Source organism: Pseudogymnoascus verrucosus (genome assembly GCF_001662655.1).
Source record: "Pseudogymnoascus verrucosus strain UAMH 10579 unplaced genomic scaffold scaffold_12, whole genome shotgun sequence".
Lineage (NCBI taxonomy): Eukaryota > Fungi > Ascomycota > Leotiomycetes > Thelebolales > Thelebolaceae > Pseudogymnoascus > Pseudogymnoascus verrucosus.
Window position 1 is genome coordinate 467,053 of NW_017263663.1, and position 26,274 is coordinate 493,326.

At 47.7% G+C, this 26,274-nt stretch overlaps 11 protein-coding genes and 1 non-coding gene across 12 annotated transcripts; 6 read left to right on the forward strand and 6 right to left on the reverse strand.

Annotated features, from left to right (window-relative positions):
• Window positions 1-795: 795 nt before the first annotated feature.
• VE01_03189 (uncharacterized protein) lies at window positions 796-2,116 on the reverse strand. Its single transcript, XM_018272687.2, has one exon. The coding sequence runs from the start codon at window positions 1,889-1,891 to the stop codon at window positions 1,022-1,024; it is 870 nt and encodes a 289-aa protein (XP_018132146.1). The 5' UTR covers window positions 1,892-2,116; the 3' UTR covers window positions 796-1,021.
• A 979-nt stretch (window positions 2,117-3,095) lies between these two features.
• Window positions 3,096-5,246, reverse strand: VE01_03190 (uncharacterized protein). The gene has a single exon (XM_018272688.2). It carries the CDS (start codon window positions 4,866-4,868, stop codon window positions 3,270-3,272), a length of 1,599 nt encoding a protein of 532 aa, XP_018132028.1. The 5' UTR covers window positions 4,869-5,246; the 3' UTR covers window positions 3,096-3,269.
• Window positions 5,247-5,596: 350 nt separating this feature from the next.
• Window positions 5,597-6,330, forward strand: SNF7_1 (ESCRT-III subunit protein snf7; the record flags this gene model as incomplete). The annotated part of the gene is made up of 3 exons (XM_018272689.2): window positions 5,597-5,632; window positions 5,680-5,839; window positions 5,872-6,330. 3 exons carry the CDS (start codon window positions 5,597-5,599, stop codon window positions 6,048-6,050), a joined length of 375 nt encoding a protein of 124 aa, XP_018132029.1. The 3' UTR covers window positions 6,051-6,330.
• Window positions 6,331-6,525: 195 nt separating this feature from the next.
• VE01_03192 (uncharacterized protein) lies at window positions 6,526-8,614 on the reverse strand. Its single transcript, XM_018272690.2, has 3 exons — window positions 8,572-8,614; window positions 8,135-8,407; window positions 6,526-8,075 (listed from the first exon to the last, which is right to left on the reverse strand). The coding sequence occupies exons 2-3, from the start codon at window positions 8,292-8,294 to the stop codon at window positions 6,673-6,675; spliced, it is 1,563 nt and encodes a 520-aa protein (XP_018132026.1). The 5' UTR covers window positions 8,295-8,407; window positions 8,572-8,614; the 3' UTR covers window positions 6,526-6,672.
• A 635-nt stretch (window positions 8,615-9,249) lies between these two features.
• On the forward strand, window positions 9,250-12,479 carry VE01_03193 (uncharacterized protein; the record flags this gene model as incomplete). The annotated part of the gene is made up of 6 exons (XM_018272691.1): window positions 9,250-9,858; window positions 9,914-10,548; window positions 10,599-10,967; window positions 11,573-11,622; window positions 11,683-11,762; window positions 11,817-12,479. 6 exons carry the CDS (start codon window positions 9,250-9,252, stop codon window positions 12,477-12,479), a joined length of 2,406 nt encoding a protein of 801 aa, XP_018132027.1.
• Window positions 12,480-12,783: 304 nt separating this feature from the next.
• Window positions 12,784-14,970, forward strand: VE01_03194 (uncharacterized protein). Its single transcript, XM_018272692.2, has 6 exons — window positions 12,784-13,370; window positions 13,423-13,585; window positions 13,638-14,161; window positions 14,215-14,322; window positions 14,382-14,566; window positions 14,637-14,970. The coding sequence occupies exons 1-6, from the start codon at window positions 13,224-13,226 to the stop codon at window positions 14,680-14,682; spliced, it is 1,173 nt and encodes a 390-aa protein (XP_018132031.2). The 5' UTR covers window positions 12,784-13,223; the 3' UTR covers window positions 14,683-14,970.
• Window positions 14,971-15,412: 442 nt separating this feature from the next.
• Window positions 15,413-16,686, forward strand: VE01_03195 (uncharacterized protein). The gene is made up of 2 exons (XM_018272693.2): window positions 15,413-16,031; window positions 16,087-16,686. The coding sequence occupies exons 1-2, from the start codon at window positions 15,863-15,865 to the stop codon at window positions 16,470-16,472; spliced, it is 555 nt and encodes a 184-aa protein (XP_018132032.1). The 5' UTR covers window positions 15,413-15,862; the 3' UTR covers window positions 16,473-16,686.
• Window positions 16,687-16,933: 247 nt separating this feature from the next.
• VE01_03196 lies at window positions 16,934-17,041 on the reverse strand (the record flags this gene model as incomplete). Its single annotated transcript has 1 exon — window positions 16,934-17,041. It is a non-coding gene; the product is annotated as a tRNA-Pro (tRNA).
• Window positions 17,042-17,181: 140 nt separating this feature from the next.
• On the reverse strand, window positions 17,182-18,990 carry VE01_03197 (uncharacterized protein). The gene is made up of 4 exons (XM_018272694.2): window positions 18,872-18,990; window positions 18,512-18,821; window positions 17,504-18,464; window positions 17,182-17,445 (listed from the first exon to the last, which is right to left on the reverse strand). Exons 1-4 carry the CDS (start codon window positions 18,919-18,921, stop codon window positions 17,213-17,215), a joined length of 1,554 nt encoding a protein of 517 aa, XP_018132030.1. The 5' UTR covers window positions 18,922-18,990; the 3' UTR covers window positions 17,182-17,212.
• A 214-nt stretch (window positions 18,991-19,204) lies between these two features.
• Window positions 19,205-21,542, reverse strand: VE01_03198 (uncharacterized protein). Its single transcript, XM_018272695.2, has 6 exons — window positions 20,863-21,542; window positions 20,215-20,779; window positions 19,834-20,150; window positions 19,588-19,776; window positions 19,407-19,532; window positions 19,205-19,341 (listed from the first exon to the last, which is right to left on the reverse strand). The coding sequence occupies exons 1-6, from the start codon at window positions 21,279-21,281 to the stop codon at window positions 19,245-19,247; spliced, it is 1,713 nt and encodes a 570-aa protein (XP_018132033.1). The 5' UTR covers window positions 21,282-21,542; the 3' UTR covers window positions 19,205-19,244.
• A 229-nt stretch (window positions 21,543-21,771) lies between these two features.
• Window positions 21,772-23,363, forward strand: VE01_03199 (uncharacterized protein). Its single transcript, XM_018272696.2, has 3 exons — window positions 21,772-22,189; window positions 22,251-22,495; window positions 22,561-23,363. The coding sequence occupies exons 1-3, from the start codon at window positions 21,818-21,820 to the stop codon at window positions 23,330-23,332; spliced, it is 1,389 nt and encodes a 462-aa protein (XP_018132034.1). The 5' UTR covers window positions 21,772-21,817; the 3' UTR covers window positions 23,333-23,363.
• A 658-nt stretch (window positions 23,364-24,021) lies between these two features.
• Window positions 24,022-26,252, forward strand: VE01_03200 (uncharacterized protein). The gene is made up of 7 exons (XM_018272697.2): window positions 24,022-24,432; window positions 24,489-24,552; window positions 24,602-24,726; window positions 24,779-24,815; window positions 24,869-24,999; window positions 25,059-25,742; window positions 25,797-26,252. The coding sequence occupies exons 1-7, from the start codon at window positions 24,156-24,158 to the stop codon at window positions 26,129-26,131; spliced, it is 1,653 nt and encodes a 550-aa protein (XP_018131988.1). The 5' UTR covers window positions 24,022-24,155; the 3' UTR covers window positions 26,132-26,252.
• Window positions 26,253-26,274: the final 22 nt, after the last annotated feature.

The following is a 26,274-nucleotide window of genomic DNA, read 5'->3' on the forward strand; positions in this document are numbered from 1 at the left end:
AAGGATAGATCGCCATTTATTCTAAGGGTTGATTGCTTATGAAGCTTAGTGTTTGGCCAGGAGCAGTTTTGGCTTGTAATGTATGCTCAAAGCTACGATGGGAGGGAGGGTGTCCCGATCTTATTGTACCTGACCACCCGATGGTACCTTACCACTGATCGTATGGCGGATGACAACTCAAACTTATTACGTTAGGATATTATTATAGGGTGGTAGATGACTATTTACAGGGGATAACTAGCTACACTAAGGAGGCAGCTGTTGAAGCCTCTAAAAGTTTGATTTGCGTAACGATGCAAGTACCTGAGTCCATGTTGAGGCAACGTGAGCGGTCGGGACAGAAAGAGGACAGAAGATGAGCGAGGGACGAATAGAGAGACAAGAAGATGGGCGAGGGACGAATAGAGAGACAAGAAGATGGGCGACTAACGGACGAGGATCATACGGGGGGAGGACAAAAGGGCTCAGCGCGGAGGGCAGCACAATCTAGATGGTCTGAAGGAAGTGCAACTGACCACACTAAGAAGGGCGATGGCAAGGCTTTCGTAGATGTACGCGTACCTGTGGAGCCGCCAGTCGTAGATGTACGTGCATCATCTGATGATGCCTGTGGAGCCGCAGACGACGACCTCGTGTGGCCTTTAGCCTCGTATGGCCCCTGTATCCTTTGTGGCTTATGGAGCCTATAGCCCCTATGGCCTCTATGGCATCTATTAGCGTGTGGCATTCTACTTTTGTTTTCAGCATTTGTTCAATTCTTGTTTTCCAACTTTTTGTATTTGCACCATTTGCATACTCTAGCTAACGTGCGACCGTACACCACTGCTACATGCCTGCCATGCATTCGCCAGTGCTTCCATGCAACCGAGTCGCCAGCTTCCAAGGACGCGATGCTCCAAGCAGTGACCTAAAGAATCTCGAATCGCTGCCACTTCACCTAGGTAAATCTTTAGCTGGCCGTAGTGAGCGAAGTGCGAGCTTTGCTTCGAGAGCACCTTGGTCCCTTGCAGCCATGCATGCCCTAGTTGGAAGGGTCTGCCGTGGCGTTGAAGTTGGTCGCTGTGACTTCATCGTGGTAGACGATGAGCGTCTTCGTGTCGCCAGCCGTAGAATTGGCCGAATGGCGATACACGCCATACTGGATCGAGCCGGTGCCTGTCCACGGCGTGCCATCGGGACTCGCGGTCACATAAGTTTGAAGATTCTTCATCGCAACGGTGTGCCCCAACCTGTGCCCCAACCTGTGCCCCAACTTGCGTTCTCTAGGCAGTTTCATGTCGAAAGTGAAGTAGCCTGTGTTGTCGCTCTTCCAGAGTATGTCGAAGCGAAAATCCATCCATTGGTTCACATACGGCATGACATCGTCAATGATCACTTGCTTATAGACATTCCCGCCCCAGCCGAGCACGAGATTCGTACCTATGAGTGCGAGATGAAGATCGTGTCCGCCGCCGTGATGTTTGAACTGCCAGACCACGTCCTCTGCAGGCGCATCGCGTGTTCCCTTCACGGAAGGCACAAGATCCTTGAACAGCATGCTGAAGCTGTATTCGCCATGGTCGCCGTCCTTGTAGATGGCTCCCGGGAAGCCGGCGAATCCGAATTCGCTGCGAGGGTAACCGCCGCCAACATATGCCGGGTCATCCAAAACCACCTTGTTCGCGACGGCGAAAGCAGTGTTGTGGGCGCCACCGGCCACTACGTAGACAGCGTCCTTAGCCGTGGCGAGGTTTGGTTCGTTGCCAGGAACTAAGACTCGGTGGGAGCCTGTCGTCGGGTATCCAGAGCTCACGCTGCCGTCTTCGTAGTTAACTTTAAAAACTGCTAGTGCGGAGACGGACGCTGCGAGCGTCGAGAATGTTATCGCAGAAATGATCTGAGTTGGTTTCATTATGGCTGTTGGGTTGTTGTCAATCACCTCTGTGCTTGTGAGTAGATTTCCTGAAAGTTTCAGTTGGGTAATGTTCACTTCGAAGCAAGTTGATCGTTCCGTGAGGTAATTGAAGGCTTGATCTCTACAAAATAGATGGCGACGAATACGTCGCTTTATATAGATTGTGCATGCCTCGTAAGAATCCGGTCTTAGGGATATCCTATCATTCCACAGGTAATTACCTTGCTGAGTACGGAGGTCCATTTCAATACAGTAGTCTTATCCTGCCCAAACAATGCTAAAGTAAACTAAAACTAACACTAGGCCAAATACCTTAGGGATTAACGCTACATAATTACAGTACCTTAAGTCCTCGACCCTCCTAATTCGTTACCACATGATATCTTCAATTTAACGAGGAATGTATTATGGAATCCTCCTAGTGCGTCAGTGAATTTTCCCCTGCGCCGGGTGTACTTCCCCCGGCGACGGGTGTATTTCCCCAGAAATGGGGAATACGCTACAAGTGAAATCCGGAGCAATCCCTGGGGAAGCCCTGCCATAATCCACTTCAATTGAGGGGTTATCGATGAGAAGTCTGGGGTCAATGACTCATTCTAGTTCGTATGAGGGGTTATTAACGAGGAGTTCCCGATGTTGTTTGTCATGAACAACTGACCGACCAGCCTTAGTTGTCATTGTCTTTTTAATGCCGCAACTTAGGCCGAAGAAGGTCTTCTCGTTACTTAGTATACCAATGTCACTCACGCCAGAATATTATGTAAAGTCAATAAGGTTAAGACTGGATATGACGACGCTGCATCATAGGGCACGACGCCTAAGCATACAGAAAGGGTATGAACCTCATTGTGTCTATTTAAGGCGGGCGAGGCAGTTTGAGGTTACAGTGGAATTCGAAACCGGCTTCACACCTATTTTAAAAAATTTAAACAACTTAAAGTTAACTAACTTTTACCGCAGGTTTGGGGTTTAGGGTTAGCTTGTAGAGCCATATATATCGTTAAAGACAGCCAGGTTTCCGCCACCTAGCTAATTCTATACTGTATGTACCGTACGTGAGGTTTGAATTCGGAACGAAGAAAATAAACGGAAAATGAATAAAATACCTTGTAAGCATGGGCGAAATGAATGGAATACCACATCGTTCTAGGTACATGTTTACGTGGTATTTTATTCGTTTTTCAAAGAAAATATAACTTGACAACACTTTTATTAAATCTAATAATGCATTATATATATGTGACTGAACCGGAACATCTATAAAATGCTGCCTTCCCTCCTTCTTCGATCTCTTCCCAAACTCCCCCTCACTTGATCGTTAGGTCTAAAGACCCTTTCTCTATACTTGACCAAATATATTGCAATGCGAATGAAGCTAAGACTCGTGTCCCCAAGCAGGGTAGGCGGGTGCTGCAATCCCGTCACAGGAGAATTGTACAAGGTAAGGCGAGTAACCGCTGTCCGAATTCAAGAGGACAGTCCCATCAGGCGCAGTTACTGAGGTGTAGAATATAGCAGGACCCACTCCTTGACCAAAGATGACCCGTATTGGGTAGTATTCGCCCGCAACCAGCTCAACCTCAAACGACCGTTGTTGATCATCTGTTAAGGGGTATGTCGCTATCGAGTTAGAATTGGCCCTTGTGTAGCCTTCGTAGGCATCTGCGCCCCCCCAGATGATGGCAATATCGTCGGGATTGGTGACTAGGAAGGTGTACACTCCCGTAGATGGAGCAAAGAGGTAGCCGCGATGGTTGAGCGCGAAGTAGCTGGGACCGAACCTCTGTGTGCTGCCGTATATCGAGAAGGCAGAGTTGCCACCAATATCAAAACCGCCAATGCTACTAGTGACGCTATTGTACAGAGGCGTCTTTGTCTTGAAGACGGTAGGGTTAAAGGCAGAAAAGCCTATGCCATCATTTGGCAAGAAGCTGTCGAAGACTGCCCATTGGATTCCCTGGTTATTGCAACTGACGTCAGGCGTGGGGATGGTGATGATAACTGTGCCCGTGACGGTTCCGGATGGAGCGATGGTCGTGGTGGCGGCCGTAGCGCCGGTGATGGTCTCCGTCACCACGCTCTGGACATAGCCGACGAGGACGGTCCCAGATGTTGGCCCCATGGCTGGGATGGTGGTAGTGAAGCCCGTAGCAGTAGGGTTGAGGAAGGTAGTAGTGGTCACCGTGTCAACAGAAATACCGACAGTGACATTGAAGCCAGCAGTCGATGTATATGCGGATTCTCCATTGTCAAGATATGTTGTTGCTGTTTGCCAGGGCTGACTCTCCACGACCACAGTGCCTGGAACTGTTCCAGAAGGAGGTACGGTATAAGGTGTTGCAACTGAACCAGAGATGGTCTCGGTGACCAAGCTTTCCACATAGCCCACGACAACAGTTCCTGGTCTTCTCCAATTCCCTGGCTTCGTGGAAGTGAAAGCCGTACCATTAGGTGGGAGGAAGGTGGTGGTGGTCACATAACGAGTAGACTTGCTATAATGGTGGTGATGATCCTCACTTGTTGTTGGGTATGGTGGTGATATTTCGGGATGACTGGAGGTGGTATTGTATTGATGTTGAACTCCACTTGTTGTTGGGGATGGTGATGGTATTATTGGATACCCAGTAGAGGAAGAAGAGCGATGCGAGGATGAGTGTGAAACAGTATTTGCTGGGGACGAAGACGAATGTGTAATGGTGCTTTCTGAAAGGGTTGTTATCGTGACCAAGGTGCTCAGTGAAGTTGGGGCATCGCTAACAACGATGGTACATCCAGGAGCGAGAGTAATCTTAGTGCTCTCCGAAATGAAGGCAGAAAGGAGGACAGGGCAGACAACGGAGACTTGAATGATTTCCACCGTTATGACGGTTGGGTTAGGGATACATGCTTGGTTCTGGGACAGCACGGTTGCACTACTTGAGCCAGTTAATGCCAAATAGGTGGCCCCTAGCAGAAGGCGGCGGACCAGTGACATGACTGAAAGGCGATTGTGAAGGCTGATGCTCCGATGAATAAACGAGTGTTGTGAGGTTCGAAACCTTGGGAAGAGAGAGGGAGAGATACAAACCGGAACAAGAGAATGTAGTTATACTTACTCTCACCCGAGCTCCGTCGAGGTAATCTTACCATCATATCAATAGTCTCAAGCCTTCCGAGTGAGAGGCTTCACGAAGCGCAGAGGGAGGAGCTGAAGACTTGTCGCGCCATCCCTTTAACCTACTTCATATTAGATTCCTACGCAAGCCTCATTCCATCCGCATCCGCGACGAGAACGGGAGCAAGAGGAGGGGAGCCGCAAAAGAGGCGAGTATTACGAGCGCTTTATTTGGCAAGGATAAAAAACTAATAGTGCTAAGCCACAGGGCGAGTTGAGGTTAAAGTTCGGCTAGTTCCACGTGGAAGACACGGGATGGATGTCTAATTATGACATTTAGCGATCCTTTCTGGAAATGTGGCGTTGCCATATTGATCTGTTAGCTTTCGGCGCATCTCCCCCCACACGTAGGATGCAAAAAATCTCCAAAAAGGGTATGGCTCTGTGTTGTGAAGCCGCCCGTGAACCGCTAAATACGCTAGCTATTCCCCTTTCTCTTGTTCCATCCTCTGCTCCATATTGCTAAAGATCTCTACCGTAATATTGAATATGTTCTGGCCCATTCGCAAATCAATTCGAAAGACCCTCGGTCAAAGCGGCCAATATCAATGACACAGATCCACAGGAAGTTGCATGTCGATACGGTAGACCAGACTACGTGCGCATTCGCCCGGGATTTCTCTAACGACAGGATTTTGATTATTCACAACGCATCACGGAGGACCTTATGGAACAGCATGCGCTAGGAGAGCAGAATGCGATTGCAGTTACAAATTCCTCGCCTAGAGAGACAGTTGATGAAACAGAGCTAGATGATGAGTTGGCAGAGATTGGGCAGCAGCAGTTGGATGGTAAAATGCGGAGACGGGGATGATGCCGGTAGCGGATGAGATTTATAGTTTGCCTGTGGTGGTGAATGGAGAGCGTGATCCCCCCAATCTTTCATCCAAGCTGGAGTACGGAGCGAATGCGCTAGAAGTGAAGAAGAAGCAGCACGCGCGCCAGGAGGGCGACGACGAGGAAGAGGAGCTGACGAGGTTGCAGGTCGAGATGGCGATGTAGGACAGTCCACCCCAACAGAGTTTCTATATCGTTTGTTTGGTTTCGGGAGTTTGGTTCCGTCTCTAAATCACGTGAACTTTACAAGTGTAGTGACACCAAACTGACACGAAAATGTTGCTTCGTATCAGTCACCCCTGGTCACCCTCGCCTCACTATTCAGGCGGCAAGGGGCCGTGATTCTGCGCTATGCCTATTACCACGATTGAGATCATTAATCTGATGTTATGCAAGCTTGTGTATGGCAGAGCAGACGGGATGCCCAATTATCTCGACTTTATGGCCGTATGTGAAAGGTACTATTATAGTCTGATTTAAGTACTGCTATACGAATCACCATATTTAGCTTCTCAGGCGCATACCAACTCTCTCCCTCACGCTAATTTAATCTCATCTATAACGGTAATTTCATTATTCAAGAATAATGTACATATATAACTATAGAAGAAAGCCCCTACATACTATGGAAACCATTTTTCTTCCTGCATTTTCTCATAGCAACGGCGGTGACTTAACTGTCTCGTCATGCACAAGACGAGTACGGCAACGACACCCCCATGCTCGCAAGCATCTATCCACACGAGCAGTTCCCAGCTCCCTGGCCTGGTTTTACTATACTAGCAGCCTATCCGTCTATCTCTAAATCATCAAACTGGACATGCGCATCCTGCGCCGTAGCTATCGCAAATATGCCGATGACAGGGCCAACAAAATCATGACCCGACATCTCTAGTGTATCCAAGCCATCAAAGCCGATCCATGCGGCTGAGTCCGGTCCATTTCTATACGAGAGTTGAAAGGACCTCTCAGTATACTCGATGCGCAAGGCAACCACACTTCCCAGTTGAACGTCATGCCTAACGGTCCGCGAGATTTTTTTGGCATTATTCACAACCTCGAAAACCATTTCAGAGGCGGAGTAGTCGTAGAATAGCTTCATGTAGCGATGCTCGTCCTTGTAGTATGCGATACCTGCCATGAGATGGGCACCACTTGAAATGAGAGGTTTATGCATCGTCACCATTGCATTGCCTTTAAGGAGCCTTTGACGTTTCCCCACAAAGGTGACTGGCTTTTCCCATTGCGACATGTCGGCCTGGCTGGCTGTAAGGGTGATTGTTTTGCCGCCATTCGAGAATCTATGGTCACCCAAAACTGCGTCGCGGATGTAAAGGTAGTCCACCATTAACTCCGCTGTGAGAGGCAAGGTGCCTTCTGCACGCACAACTTCTGTTCCACCTGGGAACTTGGGATTTGATTTGACCAGATTCAAACTCGGCCACTGCCCTTCAGGCCACTCCCCCGTCGTAATGAATGTCTCTCTTCCCATAATTAATCGGCTTTCGTCTTTCCTGACCCCGAGGCAAACGGCCCACCACCGTCCCTGCGGGTCCTGAAACATGTCAGAATGCCCAGTATATTGAATATACTCGTCAGTCCCTCTTGCCGTCAAGATAGGATTATTCTCAAATTGTTCGTAAGGGCCCCAGATATCCTTCGATCTCGCAACAGTAATCATGTGGTCCTCGTACGTTCCGCCTTCAGAAATCACAAGATAATACAACCCGTCTTTCTTGTAAATATGAGGACCTTCGGGATAAATCCCTCCAGTACCATCCCATATCTTCTTCTCCTCCGACAGCTTCTTTCCGGTCTTAAGATCAATCTCGAACAAGTGGATTTTGGTCATGGGACCCGGACCAGCAGATCCTTGGATATAGGCACGTCTATTGTCATCGAAGAAGATGCTAGGATCAATGCCGTTGAAATCGAAATAGATCGCATCGCTCCATTCATTGGACCAGATATTACTCGATGAGACGATGAAGTTTTCAGGTTTACCATCATCTGAGCTGCAGTCATGAATGATGTTGGTGCATACAATATAAAATGTGCCATTTTGGTAGCGGATCGTTGGGGCGTAGAGTCCACCATTTGAGAGCATTACATCGCCATGTTCATCTCGTGGACACAGCCTAGTGCGTGATACTGTCAGGCTGAGCTGACTCTGTCTGTTGATGGCATTTCCTAACGCATAGTTAACAAATAATTCAAATAATTTTAATAACGTTACATAAATTACTAACCAATATGTTTCCATGAGGTGAGATCTTTAGAGGTATAAATTGGTAGGCCTGGGAACATATGAAAACTGGAATTAACGAGGAAAAAAGTGTCATCAACCAGAACGATAGATGGATCCGGGGCGAAGCCTGGTATGATTGGGTTAATATCGGTCGAAGACATAGCTTTTGAAATTTGCGTTATAAGTTAACGTCGGTGACATATAAAGGACAAAATGAAGTCGGCAACGAAGTCGGCAACGTTATTTATATTAAAGTGTTTAGCCGTCATTTATCCTGTTGGCTCGTCAGTGTTTGTGCCAAGCCTTCGACCAAGAATAGCAACTTAGAATGCCCAGGAGGTTAAATGCCATAGGCTGTAGACCATACAAATAGGTTGCTTGCGGTTAGCTTTGAGATTCAATCGTGCGGGAACATTTATCCGACAACTTCAAACTGACCTATTTAACCTACAAATGACACCACACTAAGGACGCCAGTTCCACTCAACTACGGGAAAAGCAATTAATGATAACGATGGGGAACCCCGCGATTGACACGGCCCTAATTGTACTCCACCATGGAGAAAGCGATGAATGGCAATGAGGGGGAACCCCGCGAATGACATTGCCCCAATTCTACTCCACCATGGGGAAAGCGGGGGAGCCTCACGAATGATACGGCGCCAAGTCTGGCGCCGTATCGCCAAGTCCGGGGGGGGAACTTACTAAAATAGACAAAAACGCATCGAAGTATGTCTGAGCTTCTCTTCAACTCCTCTTTTGTTTATTGCCGGGTTTTAGCCAAAATCGAAAAAAAAAACAAAAAAAAAAACAATAACGCTAAGCACCAATCGTTACAAACCTTTCGAAAATGTTGTTATCTTCTCCACCTAAGCTGTCATGTAGCGCGTAGGGTGCAAGTCTCATGTCTCTAAAACCTCATCCAGACTATGTACATGATATGTCATGTCTAAGTAAGCCGATGTGTGGTGATCGTCTAGTAACCTTCCAATTGACGTTATAAAGCTACTAGGAAGGTATATATAGTCCTTCGATTTTCCCCGTTAATCACCTCCTTACCCAAGAACTGCTTTTCCATCGGCTTTCCTAAAGCCAGTTGAAACACACAAACTCATCATGGGCTTCCTACCTAAGCTCGGAGCCCCTCGCTCAAGCCAGGCCTTCGTGCCTATCCGCCCTCCTAAAGGTCACTACTTCTTCGCCGGTAGAACGTTCCGTCGCATTGACTGGTGGAAACATCGCAACCTCCGCACACTTTATATCTATGTGGTCATACTAATTCTCACCAACACGGCTAATGGCTTCGACGGCAGCATGATGAACGGTCTTCAGACACTGAGCTACTGGCGCGAATATTTCGACAACCCCAAAGGCCCTATTCTTGGACTTTTCAATGCGTCTATGAGCTTGGGTTCGTTGATCGGCTTGTTCTTCGTTCCATATCTTGTTGATAGATGGGGACGAAAGTGCGGTGTTACTATTGGCTGCATAGTCATGTTGATTGCTGTTGGATTGCAGGCTGGCGCCCAAAACTTTGGAATGTTTATTGCCGCCAGAATGCTGATTGGATTCGGTGACTGTATTGTGCTAGGTGCCGCCCCATTGCTCATTACCGAAATAGCCCATCCTCAAGATCGTGCTATTCTCGTAACGTTAAGCGGTGCTTCGTACCATTCAGGAGCATTTATTGCATCATGGACTACCTACGGTACTCTCACGATCCAAGTACGTGTCTAAATATTTCGAGATTGCCTCCAATTCATTTGCTAACCACATACAGAACGACTGGTCCTGGAGACTCCCAAGTCTACTTCAATCCATCTGCTCGCTTATCATATTGTGCATGATGTGGTGGATTCCCGAAAGCCCGAGATGGCTTCTTAACAAGGACCAGGACGAAAAGGCAATGCAAGTCCTATCCTACTACCACGGAGAGAACAATCCTCAGGATGAGTTTGTTCAACTAGAATTTACAGAGATCCGGACTGCCATCGCACTAGACAAGGAAGCTGCAAAGAACTCCTGGCTTGACCTGGTAAGGACAAAGGGCAACCGCAAGCGAATGGCTGTAATCACGGCTATTGGATTCTTCTCTCAATGGTCTGGCAACGGGCTGATCTCCTACTACCTTTACCAAGTGATGAACAATGTTGGCATCACAAGTGCCAGCACTCAGCTTGGCATAAATGGAGGGTTGAAATCCTGGGGTCTTTTTGTCAACATCTTCATGTCGTTCTTCGTCGACAGAATTGGACGACGAAAGATTTATCTCATCTCCACTATCGGTACTCTCTTTGCTTTCACCATCTGGACTATCATCTCTGCTCGATATGCTATTGAGGCTGAGCCTAATAAAGGCCTCGGCATTGGATTTGTGATTATGATCTTCGTTTACGGCTCCTTCTATGATTTCAAGTCAGTACTCCCCTTCATTAACTTTGCGAAAACTAACACAGGCTTTCCAGGTCAGGGCTGATGGCCTCCTACACCACTGAAATCCTACCATACGGCATCCGCGCCAAGGGATTCACATGGCTCAACTTCTGCGTCACTGCTGCCCTCTTCTTCAACCAGTACGTCAACGCCATCGCCCTAGAAGCGCTCGCTTGGAAATACTATCTGGTTTACTGCGTGTTCCTGGTACTAGAGGTCGGCGTCATCTACTTCCTCATCATCGAGACTCGATACACACCTCTGGAGGAAATCGCAAAATTCTTCGACGGCGATGATGCAGTGGATGTGGCGGAGATTGCGAATGCGGAAATGAAAGTGAACAATATGAATGAGGCGAATATGGTGCTAGAGAAGCAAGAGGTGAAGGTTGAACCCGCCTAGTACTGCTCACTAGTTACTTTGAGAAACGAATCAGGTGATAGAGAAGCAGTGGATAATGGTGTAATCTGCCTAGTAATACTCACTACTTTGATAGCGTTTCTAGTTGCACCAAGAATATGAGCCTTTACGTTGTCGTTCTGACTGATCGTCCTTGTTCCCACCTGATAACAAGGGAGCCTAGCTAAAACTAAGACATTTAGTTAATACGTAGAATAACTAGGGAACTAGACAATCCCCTAGAGAAAACCTGTCGTTTTAGGTGCAAAAGCCCACTGTATCCCGTGGGAAAGTCCGTTTCCCCCAACACCTACCAACTCCATCTTCCTATAGCGCCAATTTAATCTCTATAACAGTAATTTCATTATTCTTAAATAATATACTTATATAACAATAAAAGGGGTCCCTAAATACAATGCAATCTTAAAATATCACCATATTCCTCCCCTTTTACCTCAGAGCTCTAAGTTGCGTTTGCAGTAGTGTTGTAGATTTAGTATGCACGGGTCGCGGAGACATTTTTCCGGGGTCTGATGCGTAACCTTAAATTAACGTTAAAATCTGCACGTGCAGCGGCGAATATTATAATTCTCTGACATTGGTACAGTTTCTGCATTGACGCAGACACTGTGAAGATGCTGCTGAATGCAACCACAGGTATAATTTTTTCTCTCCACAATTGCATAATGGGTATCTAACTGACCGTTTGACGTCTAGCTATCTCCACGCCGGCTATCTTACTCGTCCCGTATGGAGAGCATCATGTGCTGCGGTACCATGGGTGGATGAAGTCGCCGGTATGATGCTAAAAGCCTGGATTTACGACGCGGGGGGATTGATGCAGACTACAGGACCTTCAAGAGCTGACGGCCTCTGAACCACTGACTTTGGAGGAGGAGTATGCGATGCAGCTGAGTTGGCAAACGGACTACGACAAACTAACGTTCATTGCCTGCCACCCTCTCTCTGGCCCCGCCTCCCAAGATTCTGAGAGGGGTTCAAATGATGGAATTGTATCATCTCAGGGGTATGACGCCCCAGAAGAGATGATTGGCGATGTGAACCTATTTCTCAGGCTTGCCTATGAGCTTGATGGAGAAGGGGAGGAGATGCTGAATCGGCCGTACGTACGCGGCGAGATCGAGCTGATGATTGCGTCCCCAAGCGATCAAGGCCGCGGGTTTGGGAAAGCGACATTGCTTGCTTTTCTGCAGTATATCAAAAATCACACGGTTGACATACTCGACCAGTATAAGAGCCACTCACCGGATGGGATCGTGAACCGGGTCGAACAGCAGGATGTGAAAATGGGCGGATTGGTGCTCGTTTCGAAGATCAACAAAACCAACGTGAAGAGTCGAAGTCTGTTTGAGAGCGTTGGTTTTGGTCAGGTTGGCAAAGAGGACTATTTTGGCGAGATAGAGTTGAAGCTTTCTGGGGGCGTGGACGGCCTCAAGCCGGTAGATGGGTGGTGTGAGGTTGGGTACCAGAAATCGGGTGTGTCACAGCAGTAGCGAAGTCATCGATGGATAGGATATACGACATGACGTTACCTGTCTCCAGAACAGTACTGGTATGAAGATTAATGACTGTAGTAAGAGATAAGGATTGCCCTTGTGGAAAAGAGTAGTCGCTGGTTCAAGGAACGATGTGGCGATGTGGGCGGGAAAAGGTCATGGGACCGGAACGGGAACGGGGACAGGGACGGCGCATGGCAGTTAGTCAGAGGCTGGGAATAACTACATAGAACTCAATGTCTCTTGCCTATTTATAGTAACTATGGATCAAATACATTCTCTCGGTCACCTAGGCTAGTATTTATTATATTGTAGCCGCCTGTCAACGAGTCAAAACTGCACCGCATAGATGAAATCCATCATTCGGAATTGAAGTGCCATTCATTATATGCACACGCCCGCATATCCTCGGACTTCTCGGCCCGCAACTACTCCCAAACAGGCACTTGGCAGTCGTTATCATCGCGGGTAATTGATAAAAATGTGGAAATATTTGATAAGAGCGGGGTAATTGGGTTTCCTGGCCGTTGCTGTTCTCGGAAAGTGTATCCGACAGGGCGGCACGGCAGCTAAGATCTTGGTCTAGCCCGTTGATACCGATACCGCACGCACCGCAGATAATGAAATCAACCTCGGGGCGATGTAACGTGCCGTATTATAAAGAATTATCGTCGGATTCATAATTTGTATGAATATCATCAACAGGAAGTACATTACTCTTTGGGGGTTGGATAGCTGGCCATGTCTAATCGCCCAACTATGCTGCCCATACTCGATGGTCTAACATGTGGCGAGTCATACTGTCTGATTGCCCTGGCCGCACTTGTCACAGGCTGTACCTTCTTCTTCACGAAGAGATGTCGCAAGGTCCCGTCGTTCTCCACGAAGGTACGTATGAAGCAGCCATTGACGTTCTAAATATACTAATTGTTTCATCTAGAATGGACTTACAGCAAGAGAGAAAAGAGGCCTCGGTGACCAAAATGCTACTTCAAAGCCCCAGACTTTTTTAGGGCCGGTTGATACGTTGGTTGGCTTCGACTGGAAAAGTACAGAGCCACTGAAGCACCGCCCCTTTAAGCCGAAATATCATCTTACTATGGGTAGGCAGCTTCACGAGGCACAACCACAGATTCAGTCACTAACCTGGCGCAGCACTGGAGAAAACAGATGCCAATAATCTAATCGTTATGGACAAGAACTATTTGGATCGTGTCACTCTACGTCAGAGATGTATATCCGAGTACCCAAATACCGTTATCGGGCACCTGGAAGGGTCGCGCCCGGCAGTCAAAGAACTATATGAGTTCCTCATGGACGGTCTGCTTCCCGTGCGGTGGCCCCAGATGTTTCAACGCTCAAACGGTCAGCTTAACAACCTGGTCACAGGTCACAGTCTGCCCATCAGCTGCCCGGAGTCATCTACAGAGGCACTTGCCCAGATTGGGAGTAATTTAGACGAAGACTTTCTGATACTACTTCCTTCGGATGATGGCGATGGATATACGCTGAAAGCTTTTGCAACTTGTTTCCCCAGCGGCTTTGATGCGAGTAAGAAGCTTGGATTGAAATTGCGAGATATTCATGGGCCTGTCCCGAAGTATATGGATATACTGAACAAGAGTATGGATCGATATTTTGCTGCGCTAGAGGTTGGGAAATTTAAAAGGAGGTTCAATGTAAGTTGCTGTCGATGAGGGTGCAGAATCCGCAGCTGAATTGGTTGCTACAGTGGAGCGTTATGACGAATAGTAAATTGTTTACTCCGTTTGAAGTCACTCATTTCCATGATGGGAAACATACCAATGCCGACCATCCTGCTGAAGTTACGGTGGAAAACGTTAGTACTGCTATAAATTCAGGTTGCCCTCTATAGATATTTTACTAATGCCAAGATAGACATACCAGCGCACAGAAATGCAGTCTCTGTTCCGCCTACCCCAGAGTGGTGCGATAGTCTTCGTCATCAAGACATATATGTACCCAATACAGGAAGTCAAAGATGACGGATATGGGGAAGAGCTCGCAGCGGCTATTGAGGGCTTACAGACAGGGAATGTGCCGGAAATGTTCTTCTACAAGAGGTAGGCAGTGGCTGTTCTTGCGCTCTATTATTTATTCGCTCTTTTGGCTAACATGAAGTGCTTCACACAGGGGTCCAATCTGGGGGGAGTTTGTAAAGACGTTTTTGAGAAGTTGAAAGGACGAATGTAAACTGTAGTACTTCGAATACTGTAGCAAGTTGTGTTGCCTGTCGGATATTGACTGGTGGTCATTTGGGGGGAAAGGTCTTAAAAAGACCACCGAGACGTTACGACCAACATGGAGACTGTATCTAATCTAGATCTGATTGGAGAACGAGACCTATCCTGGGTTTCCTTTCATAGGTATCGCTCCTTCGTCGGAGCTTAGCTCTGGCTTGTTAATGTGTTTCTGGCTAGTTTATACTTTGCCCCAGGTGTCAGTCTAATAATAAACATTTTGCCAAGATTTCCGTTGGGTCTAAATATAGGGTAGCGCCACATCTCAAATTTCAAGACATGGCTAACAATACTTTCTTCGCATTTCAGCATGGTCAACCCATCGCCTTTGTTAAATTCCTGTTCAGTCTACGCTAATATACCGACTTGGTCTTCTCTATAGTTATGTGTAGAACAGTATAATGTAACCAGCTGATGAGGTTTTGAGCGTTAGAGTGGTACGTGCAGCAACGATATCCAACCAGGGTTTCCGACAAATAAACATGCCAAGCCTCTCATTTCCACAGTTCTAATTTCAAGCTCCTGAAGGATCGCTGGAGGGCGAAAGAGAGTAGAGCACGGCCCGTTCCACACCACTTGGCGATTCACAAATTCCTGATTCCCCTCAATCCCCAGGATCCCAAATCTTAGACATTGCGCCTCCTCTAGCCTTGGCTCTCTGTACCTCGTCTCGTTCCGTGGCTTGGAAACGCCCCATTGTTTGCCCCTCTCGCTATTCGTATTTCTGGCCTTATTTCAGATTATGGACGAGATTATGGTGCTGTGCAGGAGTAAATGCGTCTAACCGTGTAGAGACGGCCTAATATCTCACGTTGGAAGTCGCCAATCAGAGGCACCTTATCAGCACTGATATACGAAGCGATCCAAAATCCTTCATCCTTCGCGCCACAACTGGTAAGGCAAGATCCTTCGACCAGGATCCCATGGCCCACACCAGACGCAGGTCTCCTCAGGGGGGGCGGAAGCTTCACCTCGGACCGTGCGTCTATCCACCCTCAGTAGGGGACTCTGACAGGTGCCAACGAACATTAAAGGCGCCCTCTCCTCCAAACATGAGAAAATAAGCATCGTAGATCTCTCAACTCCACGAAGCCCAGCCAGCAACCGCTCTCCTCAAACATGGCGAAATTCTCAATCATCTCCGCCTTTATGGCCCTTCTCGCCGTCGGCGCCAGCGCGACTGCCGCACCAGCTCCAGTCGACGGGTTGATTCCCGGCCCCGGCTTCCCCAGCCTAGAGTCGCTTGGCCTCACCCGCAAGGACCTTGAGGCTATGGGACGTGTCGCGAGTTCGTCCTCTACCGCCCTTTATCTACCATCAACCCATTCTAACCACTGCCATAGTCCCCGAGTCGTATAACGCCCACAAGATCCGCGGCGCCCTTCTGTCCGGCAAGCGTGCATCCGCTGCTAGCATCCCAACTTGCGAAGATAACTACACACTTCCTAGAAATGGTGCCCAAGCGTGTGTAAACTACCTCGCAGCCTTGGGCTCAAAGTCTTGCGCCGTAAGCGGCAGGTTTGTTCAGCAGATGTGCACCGACAACGGCGCGTCCATTATGGGCGCCAACATCAAGAACCTGGCGAGCGTGGCATCGTCCTGCAGCGACGTCGCCATTGCGGCACAGTGGATCTACGACAACTGTGCTATTGACACTACCAACATGAATGCTGGGGCTCACTTTGCGCATGGCAATGGGGACCTTCTTATTTCCATTGTTCCCGCATAGAGATGGGGTTGTCGTAGGACGACTAGAATAAAGAAGGACAATCATATGGGCTCGATCTCAGTGCAATGCACGGAGGGTCTTGTGTCCCTGTCAGGGTCCGGGGTAACGGGAATTCACCACGCCAGACCTCTTGTAGGCGCATTGTTTATACAGCCTCTAGAGTGTAGAATCTTTGGCATAATTAGGTTAAATTGTATAAATTTCAAAACCGGAGACCAAGATTCCCGCATAGTATACGTGTTGCCTGTCATTGTTGTAGAAGAATGTTTTTTGATGAATTGGCGATCGGTAGCTACTTTCTGATCTGCCACAGCATTGCGACAAAGTCACAAAACAGACACCACCTCCCTTTAAACACTCTAATTCAATTGTAAAAATAAAATAATTATTCAATTAGCAATTAGATGGCCAAAAATATAGTTTGTGTGTCGTAAGAAAAAGGAAAAAAAATACAAAAATTAGGGGCTCAACCGGGATTTGAACCCGGGACCTGTCACATTCAAGCATCTGTTCTTTGAGAACAGGGGATGAATCCCGAAGCAACAATCATACGACTAGACCATTGAGCCTTGTGATTTGTTTAGGTGGGCACTAGATGGTATTATTACCCACCACAGTTTTTTGATAACTCCACGAATATCAAGACAGCTCGTCGCATCGCACACGTTCACCAACGAATTGGTTTTCTACATATTTGGAGGGATTGATTGATTGAACAAATTCAATTAGCATTATTCTAGCTATAAATCGCCATTAAAAACATCGATAACTACACGCTCAACCTCCAATGTCTCCGAGTCTACCAGGAGCAGCTCTCCAGTCTCGGAGAATCGCGGTACAGCTATCAACCGCACCATCTGTCCGTCCGAACCTTCGATGACACTGGTATCAAATTTTGGTTGGGATCCAACTATGTAAAGATGCGGACAGTCTTTAATAACAAAGGGATCGTCGTCCTGGAACGGATAACTCCCTATTTCGCACCCCGTTAGCCAACGTATCTTTTGAAGCGTAGAAAATGTGAGACTTACACAGTGTATCTGGTGCAGTTGGTGCACAGCACCTCCATCTGCACGTCGCCTCCATCATTCCCAACCGATCCTCCCCTTCCACATACTTGAACACGTCGTCCACGTTCTGCCCCCCAGTTCCCAGTACCCTCCATCCCTCTACCTCGCCCTCCCAGGGATTTGTAACCGCATCGAACCACCCAATCTTCTTCTCCCCATCGATCGGTGGCCCCGATCCATAAGCCCGCGCCTGTGGGAACATGGCTGAATGCACAGGCTGCTGGGGAAGACTTGCGTTCGCGGGGTCTGAGGCGCCGGGCATTAAGGTGACAGGGACGCTAGGGAGAAGGGCGGCGAGGAAATCGTCAAGGTGCGCGGTGGGAGCGGGATTATAGGCGCTGCTGTCGTAGCCGTATTTCTTGTGCGTTGCTTTACGAGTGTTGCCGAGGCTTCCACCGGGGACAGAGTCGTCGACAACGATAGAGTTTCCGGCGATTATTAGCCGGCTGATTTGGGAGGCTTGTTGTTGGGAGGCGGGGTCGAGAGCTTCGCCGAGGAGGTACTCAAGGAGGAGGTTGAGCTGGAGGGTGTGGCCTGTGTTTGAGCCCGAGATGTCGAGGCCTGACACGATAGCGATCTTACCGCCGCTTCCAGGTCGAGACTCAGTCATCTCCTCATCCTCGTCTTCCATCTTCTGCTTTTTGACTTTTCGGCCGGATTCTGTCGCTGTTTTCGAAGAATCCGAGTATTCCCAGCGGGCTGGCTGGGGTGCGAGATCCGGGGTTCGGATGTCGACGACTTCGAAATCTCCGTTGGCGTTCTCGGTGCCCATAACGGAGACGATGCAACCGGTCACCATCATCTCATCTGCAAGGCGCGCACCAATCAGTCGTACCCGTCCAGATTCATCCTCCAGCATTGTCGAGTCACTGCCATCCGACGATTTGTATTTTTGCCTTGGTGGCACCGCTGAAGTCCAATGCTATCACAGGTTAGCCGGCTGCATTTACCAGCAGTAATGAGGCTTACATCTTTCGATATGTCGTCCAGAATATTCGGCTTCAGTGCCATATCCATATATATTGTCCCAGTAACCCAGCATAGTTCGCCCTGCCTGACATCCAACACTCTCTCCACCTTGGTGGCTTCTTCCCCGCCAATCTCAAAGCCAGCCCAGGCCTCAGCAGCTACTTTCTCCGCAGCCGGCTTCAGCTTGGCCAGCCGCAAGAAATACATGTCGCCATATTGCTGCTTATATTGCTTATCCTTTTCGAGGTCGAAGGTGTACAGCGGCTTGTATTCGCAAGGTAGTCGCTCAATGGATTTTGGGATGGTGTCGCTGAGTTTGTCAATTGTGAGCGCAGGAGGATTTGGAGTAAGAGGTCTTACGATGGCGCTCTCAGCAGGCTCCCCGCGTCAGTTTCTTTTATTTCCGCCATCACACCACTTTTGAGAGAGCAGCGGCTGTAGAGGTTGCTTTTGCTGTCAGTCGAATATATTGTCCAAGCTTTCTGGATTGGGTAGACGCGTCAAGCATTTAGCGACGCGGTTCGCGTAAAGTGCCCAACGTCAAGCTTCAACGTCATTTTGGCGCTGTCCAAAAAGTTCGGACTGTACAACATTAATTAAATACAGTCAGCCTGAGTAGCTCAGGGCAGCAACAGATAATTACTCATAATTAATCCGAAAGTGATAGATTATAGTGGCTTAAATAGGTGATATCAATCCTTAGAAAATACATTAATTAATTACTATATAAAATTTACTCTACTTTATTTATCGAAGAGACGGTGGCAGAAGCAGAATCTCTGACATCTTCCACCTCCGCAGGCATGATTAAGTTTAAGAGCATAGCCACACTATATTTTTATTAACTGTTAGTAAATGGCAGAGAGGGCTAAATAAATAGAGGTAAGAAACTTACAAAGCTGTAACGGCGAATCCAGTTTCCAAAACCAGTTCAATCGCCTCTAGAAATCCTCGCAGGCTTTTATTGTCTGTTGCACCAAAAACGTATGAAAACCACGTCGGGGTGAGGGTGGCGCCGTAGCTAAATTTGACAGTTAGTTTGAGGACAAATTATAGAAGATGAGATCTGAACTCACCCTAATGCCATTGCAGCAGTTAGAATAAACCGGTTGCGGCGGTTCATGGGGACCCTTGATACGATCGCCAGACCACTGACTGCGACCGAGCCAAAAAGAAAGGTTGTCATGCCGCCCAAGACAGCTGAGGGGATAGCTACGATAGCTGCGGCGAATTTCGCGAAGATACCAGCTATAAGGAGGAAGAAGCTACAAATCCCGGTTAGCTGATATCAACAAGCTGAGTTCGTCGTATCATAGACATACCAGCAAAAGTACCCTGCCTTTCGATTGGCACATCGTGTTAACGCAATAACACCATTGTTCTGTGCGAAAGTTGTCATCGGCGTCACCGTCATGAGGGCGGCGAGGACGCTGTTGAAGCCGTCTGCAAGAAGCCCGCCTTGGATTCTCGAGTCGAATGTCTTCCCCTGAACTTCTAGCTGTGATACATCGCATGTAGCTGTTATATCACCCACGGCTTCGCAGGCTGTGATGATATAGACAGCGAGTAATGGTAAGACGAGGGGTCCATAGACTTGGAGTTTGAATGTGTGTACCCAGATGAATGACGCTACTGGAGCCTAAAAAATGCAATTAGCCCCTATGTGTCTTCGTATTTCTGAGTCTCTTCACAGATATACTTACCGCATCAATGCCGGAACGATCAAAATACCCACACGCTGCCGCAATAATGCACCCAACCAGCAACCCTATGATAACCGAAGAAGACTTCATAATCGGGGACCCCAGCCTCTCACAGATCAGTATGGTAACAAATACCGAAAACCCCAGACCAACAAATTCGGCGCTTCCCCATGGAAGAGCATGCGGTGCGTTCACAGTAGGACAGTACATAAATAGACCCGACTCAGGCCTGGACATACACATTCCGGCACCGCCGAGCCATCCGTTAAACCCGCTTTGGATAAGTGAGACTCCGATCAACATGACGGTGGGACCAGTTACGATCGGTGGGAAGACGTTCTGGATCATTTTTGCCGGCATGAAAGAGATCAGAACTAAAATCAGCGCGCAGCAGGCGCTGGTTCCAACTAAGGCTCCGTAGGCATCAGGACAAGGCAGTGGGGTGCCATCTTCTGCGGAGGGGCAAAATCCGTTTTTGTACATTTGGTCAAAGGCACTGGTTGATACAGTTATGATGGTGAACGAAACGCCTGCCAGGGAGAGGATGCCGGAGCCGATGTAATATCTAATCCTGTTAGCTATTGCTACTATGTGAAGAGCTGACATCGATGTTCTTCATTTATAGACACGGAGTATTGAGCAACGTACGGTGTGCCATATATGTGAAACCGGGTGATTTGTATAAGACTTAGCAGACCGCATACAATCAACGTGGTTGAGACTAGGTACTGGGTCTGTTCGGCGGAGAGATATATTGCACTCGCTATGATAATAGGTGGTGTAACAATGCCCCCCAGCATGGCGAGGGCATGCTGGAGACCAAGAACTAGGGCGAGCAACGTAGGCATTGGATCGTTGAGGCCGAAGAAAGGAGCAGATGTACCGGTCTTCGCCATGAATGGAAGATTAGGACGGAAGAAAAAGGCGTAGTCATAGTTGCCGATCAAGCCTTCCCTCGTGGTTAAAGAATTGCGGACTCGTTGTAAGTACTGGCGGAATGTCTTTCGTGGGTGCAGATCGGGACCGATGGTATCAGGACCATCGGTGGAACGGATTGAGTTGTCCATGGTGTAAATAGAGAACGGATTGCGATACCATAGTGAATTTCTACAAAGAGGGAATGTCTAGATATTTAATTACAGCGTCTTGTATGCTTGATCCTGATTATAATGTTGCTATCTCCTTTCCCCACGTTTTCGCTATCTTGGCGATGATAACTACCTCGTGGGAAGATAGTAATAGATAAGGCCATTGGGGACTCACATGGGATTGCAGGAACAAGAAGGTAACCTAAAATAGAGTCAGCTAGCTTAAAGTATATAATATTCTATAATTCAGCAAAAGAGTGACGGTTAATCCTAAATTGTGGTCTACTCGGATTGAGTACTAATTGAAGTGTGTAATTCTAGAATGTTGGTAGTTTAGCTCGTCGGGCTTATCATGGTGGATTTATTGCCCCTGTCGTATTGATCATAGTCCCGTATGTCGGCGGCTTCCGCCTCTCCACAATTGCAGCCGATGTAGATAACATCTAAGCTATGGCCACCATCTTAATCCGGAATTCCAAGTCTCAGAAGCATTCAGTAAATCACTTGTCAGCAGAATGCTCTACACACACGCAACAATCATCACGGTCGATCCCTCTCGGCGCATCATTACTGATGGAGCCATCCGCGTCCACGGTGATTTAATCGCCGATTTAGGCAAGACAGAGGAGCTGAAACGACGTTACGCCGACGACGAGGAATATGATCTCACTGGCCGCATTATCATACCTGGATTAATTTCAACACACGTGCACACAGCCCAAACCTTACTACGAGGCGCGGCTGATGATTTAGAATTGGTTTCCTGGCTTTGTGAAAGAATCTGGGTATTGCAGGGAAATTTTACAGAAGCAGATGGCTATGCGGCAGCACGGCTCAGCATTGGTGAGATGTTGAAGACAGGAACCACATGTTTCTTGGAGAGTATGGTAGGCACACGTTCTTGTTCCAACCTGCCTCAGAGCTGAAATGCTAAATGCTTGGAATTAGTTCGCCGATCGGTACGGCTTTGATGGACTCTGCCGAGCTGTGGAGGAAAGTGGTATTCGCGGCTGTCTTGGTAAAATTGTGATGGATATTGCCAAATACGCCCAAGATGATGCCTGGGCGATGCACCCCGGTCTAGTTGAAGACAGAGAAATGTCATTACTAGGAACGGTGAAGATGTGGGAGAAATGGAATGGTAAGGCGGATGACCGAATTCGGGTGTGGTTCGGAGCGAGAACTCCTGGAGGGTATGTAGAAACCCCAATTCAACAGTCGACATCCCCTACCAAGGTGCCATGAATAACAAAACTAGAGTATCCGATAATCTTTACAAAGAAATGACGGAAATATCACGCACCAAAGGTATCCCTATCACAATGCACTGCGCCGAAGTCCGTGCCGACCGCGACTTCTTCGCCTCCGTCTCCCATACGCCCATGTCGTATTGTGATTCCGTGGGACTTCTCTCCCCTTCAACGGTGCTGGTCCACATGGTCCATCTTGATGATTCCGATATCAAACTGCTCTCCGAATCTGGCACTCATGTTGCACACTGTCCGACGTCAAATGCGAAGCTCGCGTCTGGAATCTGTCGTGTTCCGGACCTGCAGAAGGCTGGTGTAAATATCGGCCTGGGTACGGATGGCGCACCATGCAACAATTCCTGCGACTTGATACAGGAGATGAAACTCGCGGCTATCATCCATAAAAGTATTTCATATGATCCCAGAGCAGTCCCGGCGGAGTCGGTCCTCGAAATGGCCACTATCAACGGCGCCAAGGCGTTGGGGTTGCAAGATCGCATTGGGAGTCTAGAAATTGGCAAAAAGGCTGATTTTGTAGCCATTGACGTTCGGGGAATTCATTCTCAGCCCTGGTTTAATCCCGTTAGCGCTGTGGTGTACACGGCTACAGGGAGGGATGTTGACGTTGTGGTTGTGGACGGCAAGATGGTCGTAAAGGGTGGAGAGCTGCTCACGATGAATGAGAAGGAGATTATAGAAGAGGCTGTTATGAGAAGTCGAGAAGTAGTAGAAAGGGCAGGTTTGACCGAGAAGGTAAAAGGAAGATGGCCTCAAGAATAGATAATAACAACCTCCATTCACAATGGCCTTGGTAATACCCTTGGCATCCAATATCGCGCTGCTGCAGAGATGGTCGCTATACCGTATTTGCGTGAGATTGAAGATAAATCTCGGAAAAGGCTTATTTGGACAGGTTTGCGATGCATGTGGTTATAAACGATCCGTTCGCCTTCCACTTCCTTCCCATAATCTCTGTCGATGAGAATGACAAACCAACGTATCCTATACCGATACTTAGCTTACACTAACCATGGTCTGCCGTACGGGTATTTTAAGGTTATGTGCTTTGTAGTCTCCGCCGTGAAGTATTATCCAGATCGTCAATAGGAGAAACTCTCATAACCAAGTGCCGGAAGTCCGGTTCACTGTCTTAGTATGAACCCATGTGCAGATGCACCCACAACGTATCGCTAAAGATGACCAGGGTCGTAGTGCATGTCAACATGGTACTCCGGTGGATCCAGGAACCGATCTAAGTCTATACGACCTACTCTCACCCCTCATACGAAATTAACAATGGGATTGCCTGCCAGGGCAAGTTACTAACACCTTTGCAAACATATATTATGGATTTGTCAAACTGATGCCATATTCTGCGTCACTCCTTCCGCCGTTCGGGGGTATGGTTAACCACGGCGGAGTATGTACTGTATGGGAGAAGCAAACTCCATGGTTTCTCAAGTGTTATAAACCACGTCCTGTTGTATATAAGTGTCTTCATAGTCACAATGCTGTCTCTTATTATTTACTATCTCTTTTATACTCATCTTAATTTTATCATTTGAGGCGGCTTCGATCTGTCTCAAGTTTTTCACCCCTCATCATGAGCGACCTCTTCCGCGAGACCGCTGCCGGGCGGATTATCCGTTTTATTTCACGACGAAAATTGCTACAGTACCCAGAGGAGCTCCCAGGTTTCCAATTCCAATATCTGACACCACAAAGTTTAGAGAAAATTGCATTGGAGAAAGAAAAGAGATCGATTGATGCTGTGGATATCCCTGATCTTGAGAAATCAGAGCCGAAGAGCGATTCCTCAGCGGCTACTGACCATGCAACCCCCAAGGATGAATTTGTCTTGGTGGATTGGTACTCGGAAGGTTAGTGACTGGGGTTAAATTTTATTCTTGGGCGTGTTGCTAACTGATGGATAAAGACGACCAAGCAAATCCTCAGAATTGGAGCACGAAAAAGAAGGTCTTTGTAGCATTTGAGATTTGGTAAGACAACCTACGCTGCCGAAATATACATCCACTTACAACCATTTAGTCTGTACACGTTCACTATCTATATAGGTTCTGCGATTTATGCTCCTAGCATGGAGGGAGTCATGAAAGAGTTTGGAGTCTCCGAAATTGTAGCATCTCTTGGACTCGCCCTTTATGTTATAAGTTGTTAGTACTTTCCTTCCTATGGACCTAACTCCAGCTAACATGAGGTAAATAGATGGTCTAGGTGCCTTACTATGGTCCCCACTGAGCGAGTAAGTGAAGTCCCTAATATCACAATGCAATTTCAGCAACTAACATTGCGTAGAATCCCGATTCTGGGAAGAACTTCTATCTATATCGTCACATTTTTCATTTTCGTCATCTTGTTGATACCAACAGCCTTGGTCCAGAACATCGGAGGACTACTATTTCTACGCTTCCTCCTTGGGTGGTTTGGTAAGTTATTCATATATGCTGCGATATACTACATTGAAGCTCGTCTAATAAGAGAATAGGCTCTCCATGCTTGGCAACCGGTGCTGCCGGCTTCTCAGACATGTTCACTTTCCTTAAGCTCCCTTACTGTTTAGCCTTTTGGGCAGCTTCAGGAACCATGGCCCCCGCAATGGGTCCGATCGTCGCCGGTTTCTCCGTCCCTGTGAAGGGCTGGCGATGGAGTATGTGGGAGAACCTGTGGCTTAGCGCTCTCGTATTCATCTTGTTGCTCTTCTGTCTCCCTGAAACCTCGAGCGATAACATCCTACTCCGACGTGCGGCTAGACTTCGAAAGGTCACTGGCAACGCGAATATCAGGTCTCAGTCAGAGATTACCCAGCAACACATGTCCGCCAAGGAGATGGCATTTGAGGCCTTGGTCAAGCCATGGGAAATGAACATTCTCGACCCTGCGGTCTTGTTTACGACGCTTTATGCTAGCATTTGCTATTCTATCTTTTACACGTTCTTTGAAGTATTTCCATTGGTTTTCCCAGCAATGTATACCTTCAGCTCTGGCGAGTCTGGGCTTGCATTTCTCTCTGTCCCGATCGGTGTCGGACTCACGATTCCGGTTTGCCTCGCACACTACGCCTATTATGTTGAGCCAGGGCTGGCTAAAAACGGCGCCCCAGAGCCAGAAGTATGGCTAAAACCAGGTCTTATTGGTAACTTCCTTGTGCCGATTGGGCTCTTCATCTTTGGTGAGTACGAACTCCTCATATATAGTGATATAAACTAACATGGTTTTGCAATAGCATGGACAGCACGCCCCTCGGTACACTGGATCGGCCCCGTCATTGGAGTCGCCATTTGCCAATCAGGATCCTATATCGTTTTGAACGTTCTTTTCACTTACATTCCTAACATCTATCCAAAGTATGCGGCTTCACTATTTGCCGCAAACGACGCAGCACGTAGCACCCTCGCTGGAGCGGCCATTTTGTTCGGACGACCACTATTTATCAACCTTGGCGTTGGAGGCGGCGTCAGCTTCTTAGCTGGTCTGGCGTTACTTTGCTTAGTCGGATTTTACGCTCTCTACTATTTCGGTGAGAATTTGAGAAAGAGAAGTAGGTTTGCCATTGAATAATGGTATAATTGCATATCGTCGAGGTCGAATTTTTAAATTGTTTGTTAGAATAAATAGAATGGTTAGAACGGTTAGAGCGGACATTATTTTCTAGGGGCGCAGGTTTGGTAAAATTGCGGAGTAATAGTTTGGTTTCTATAGAA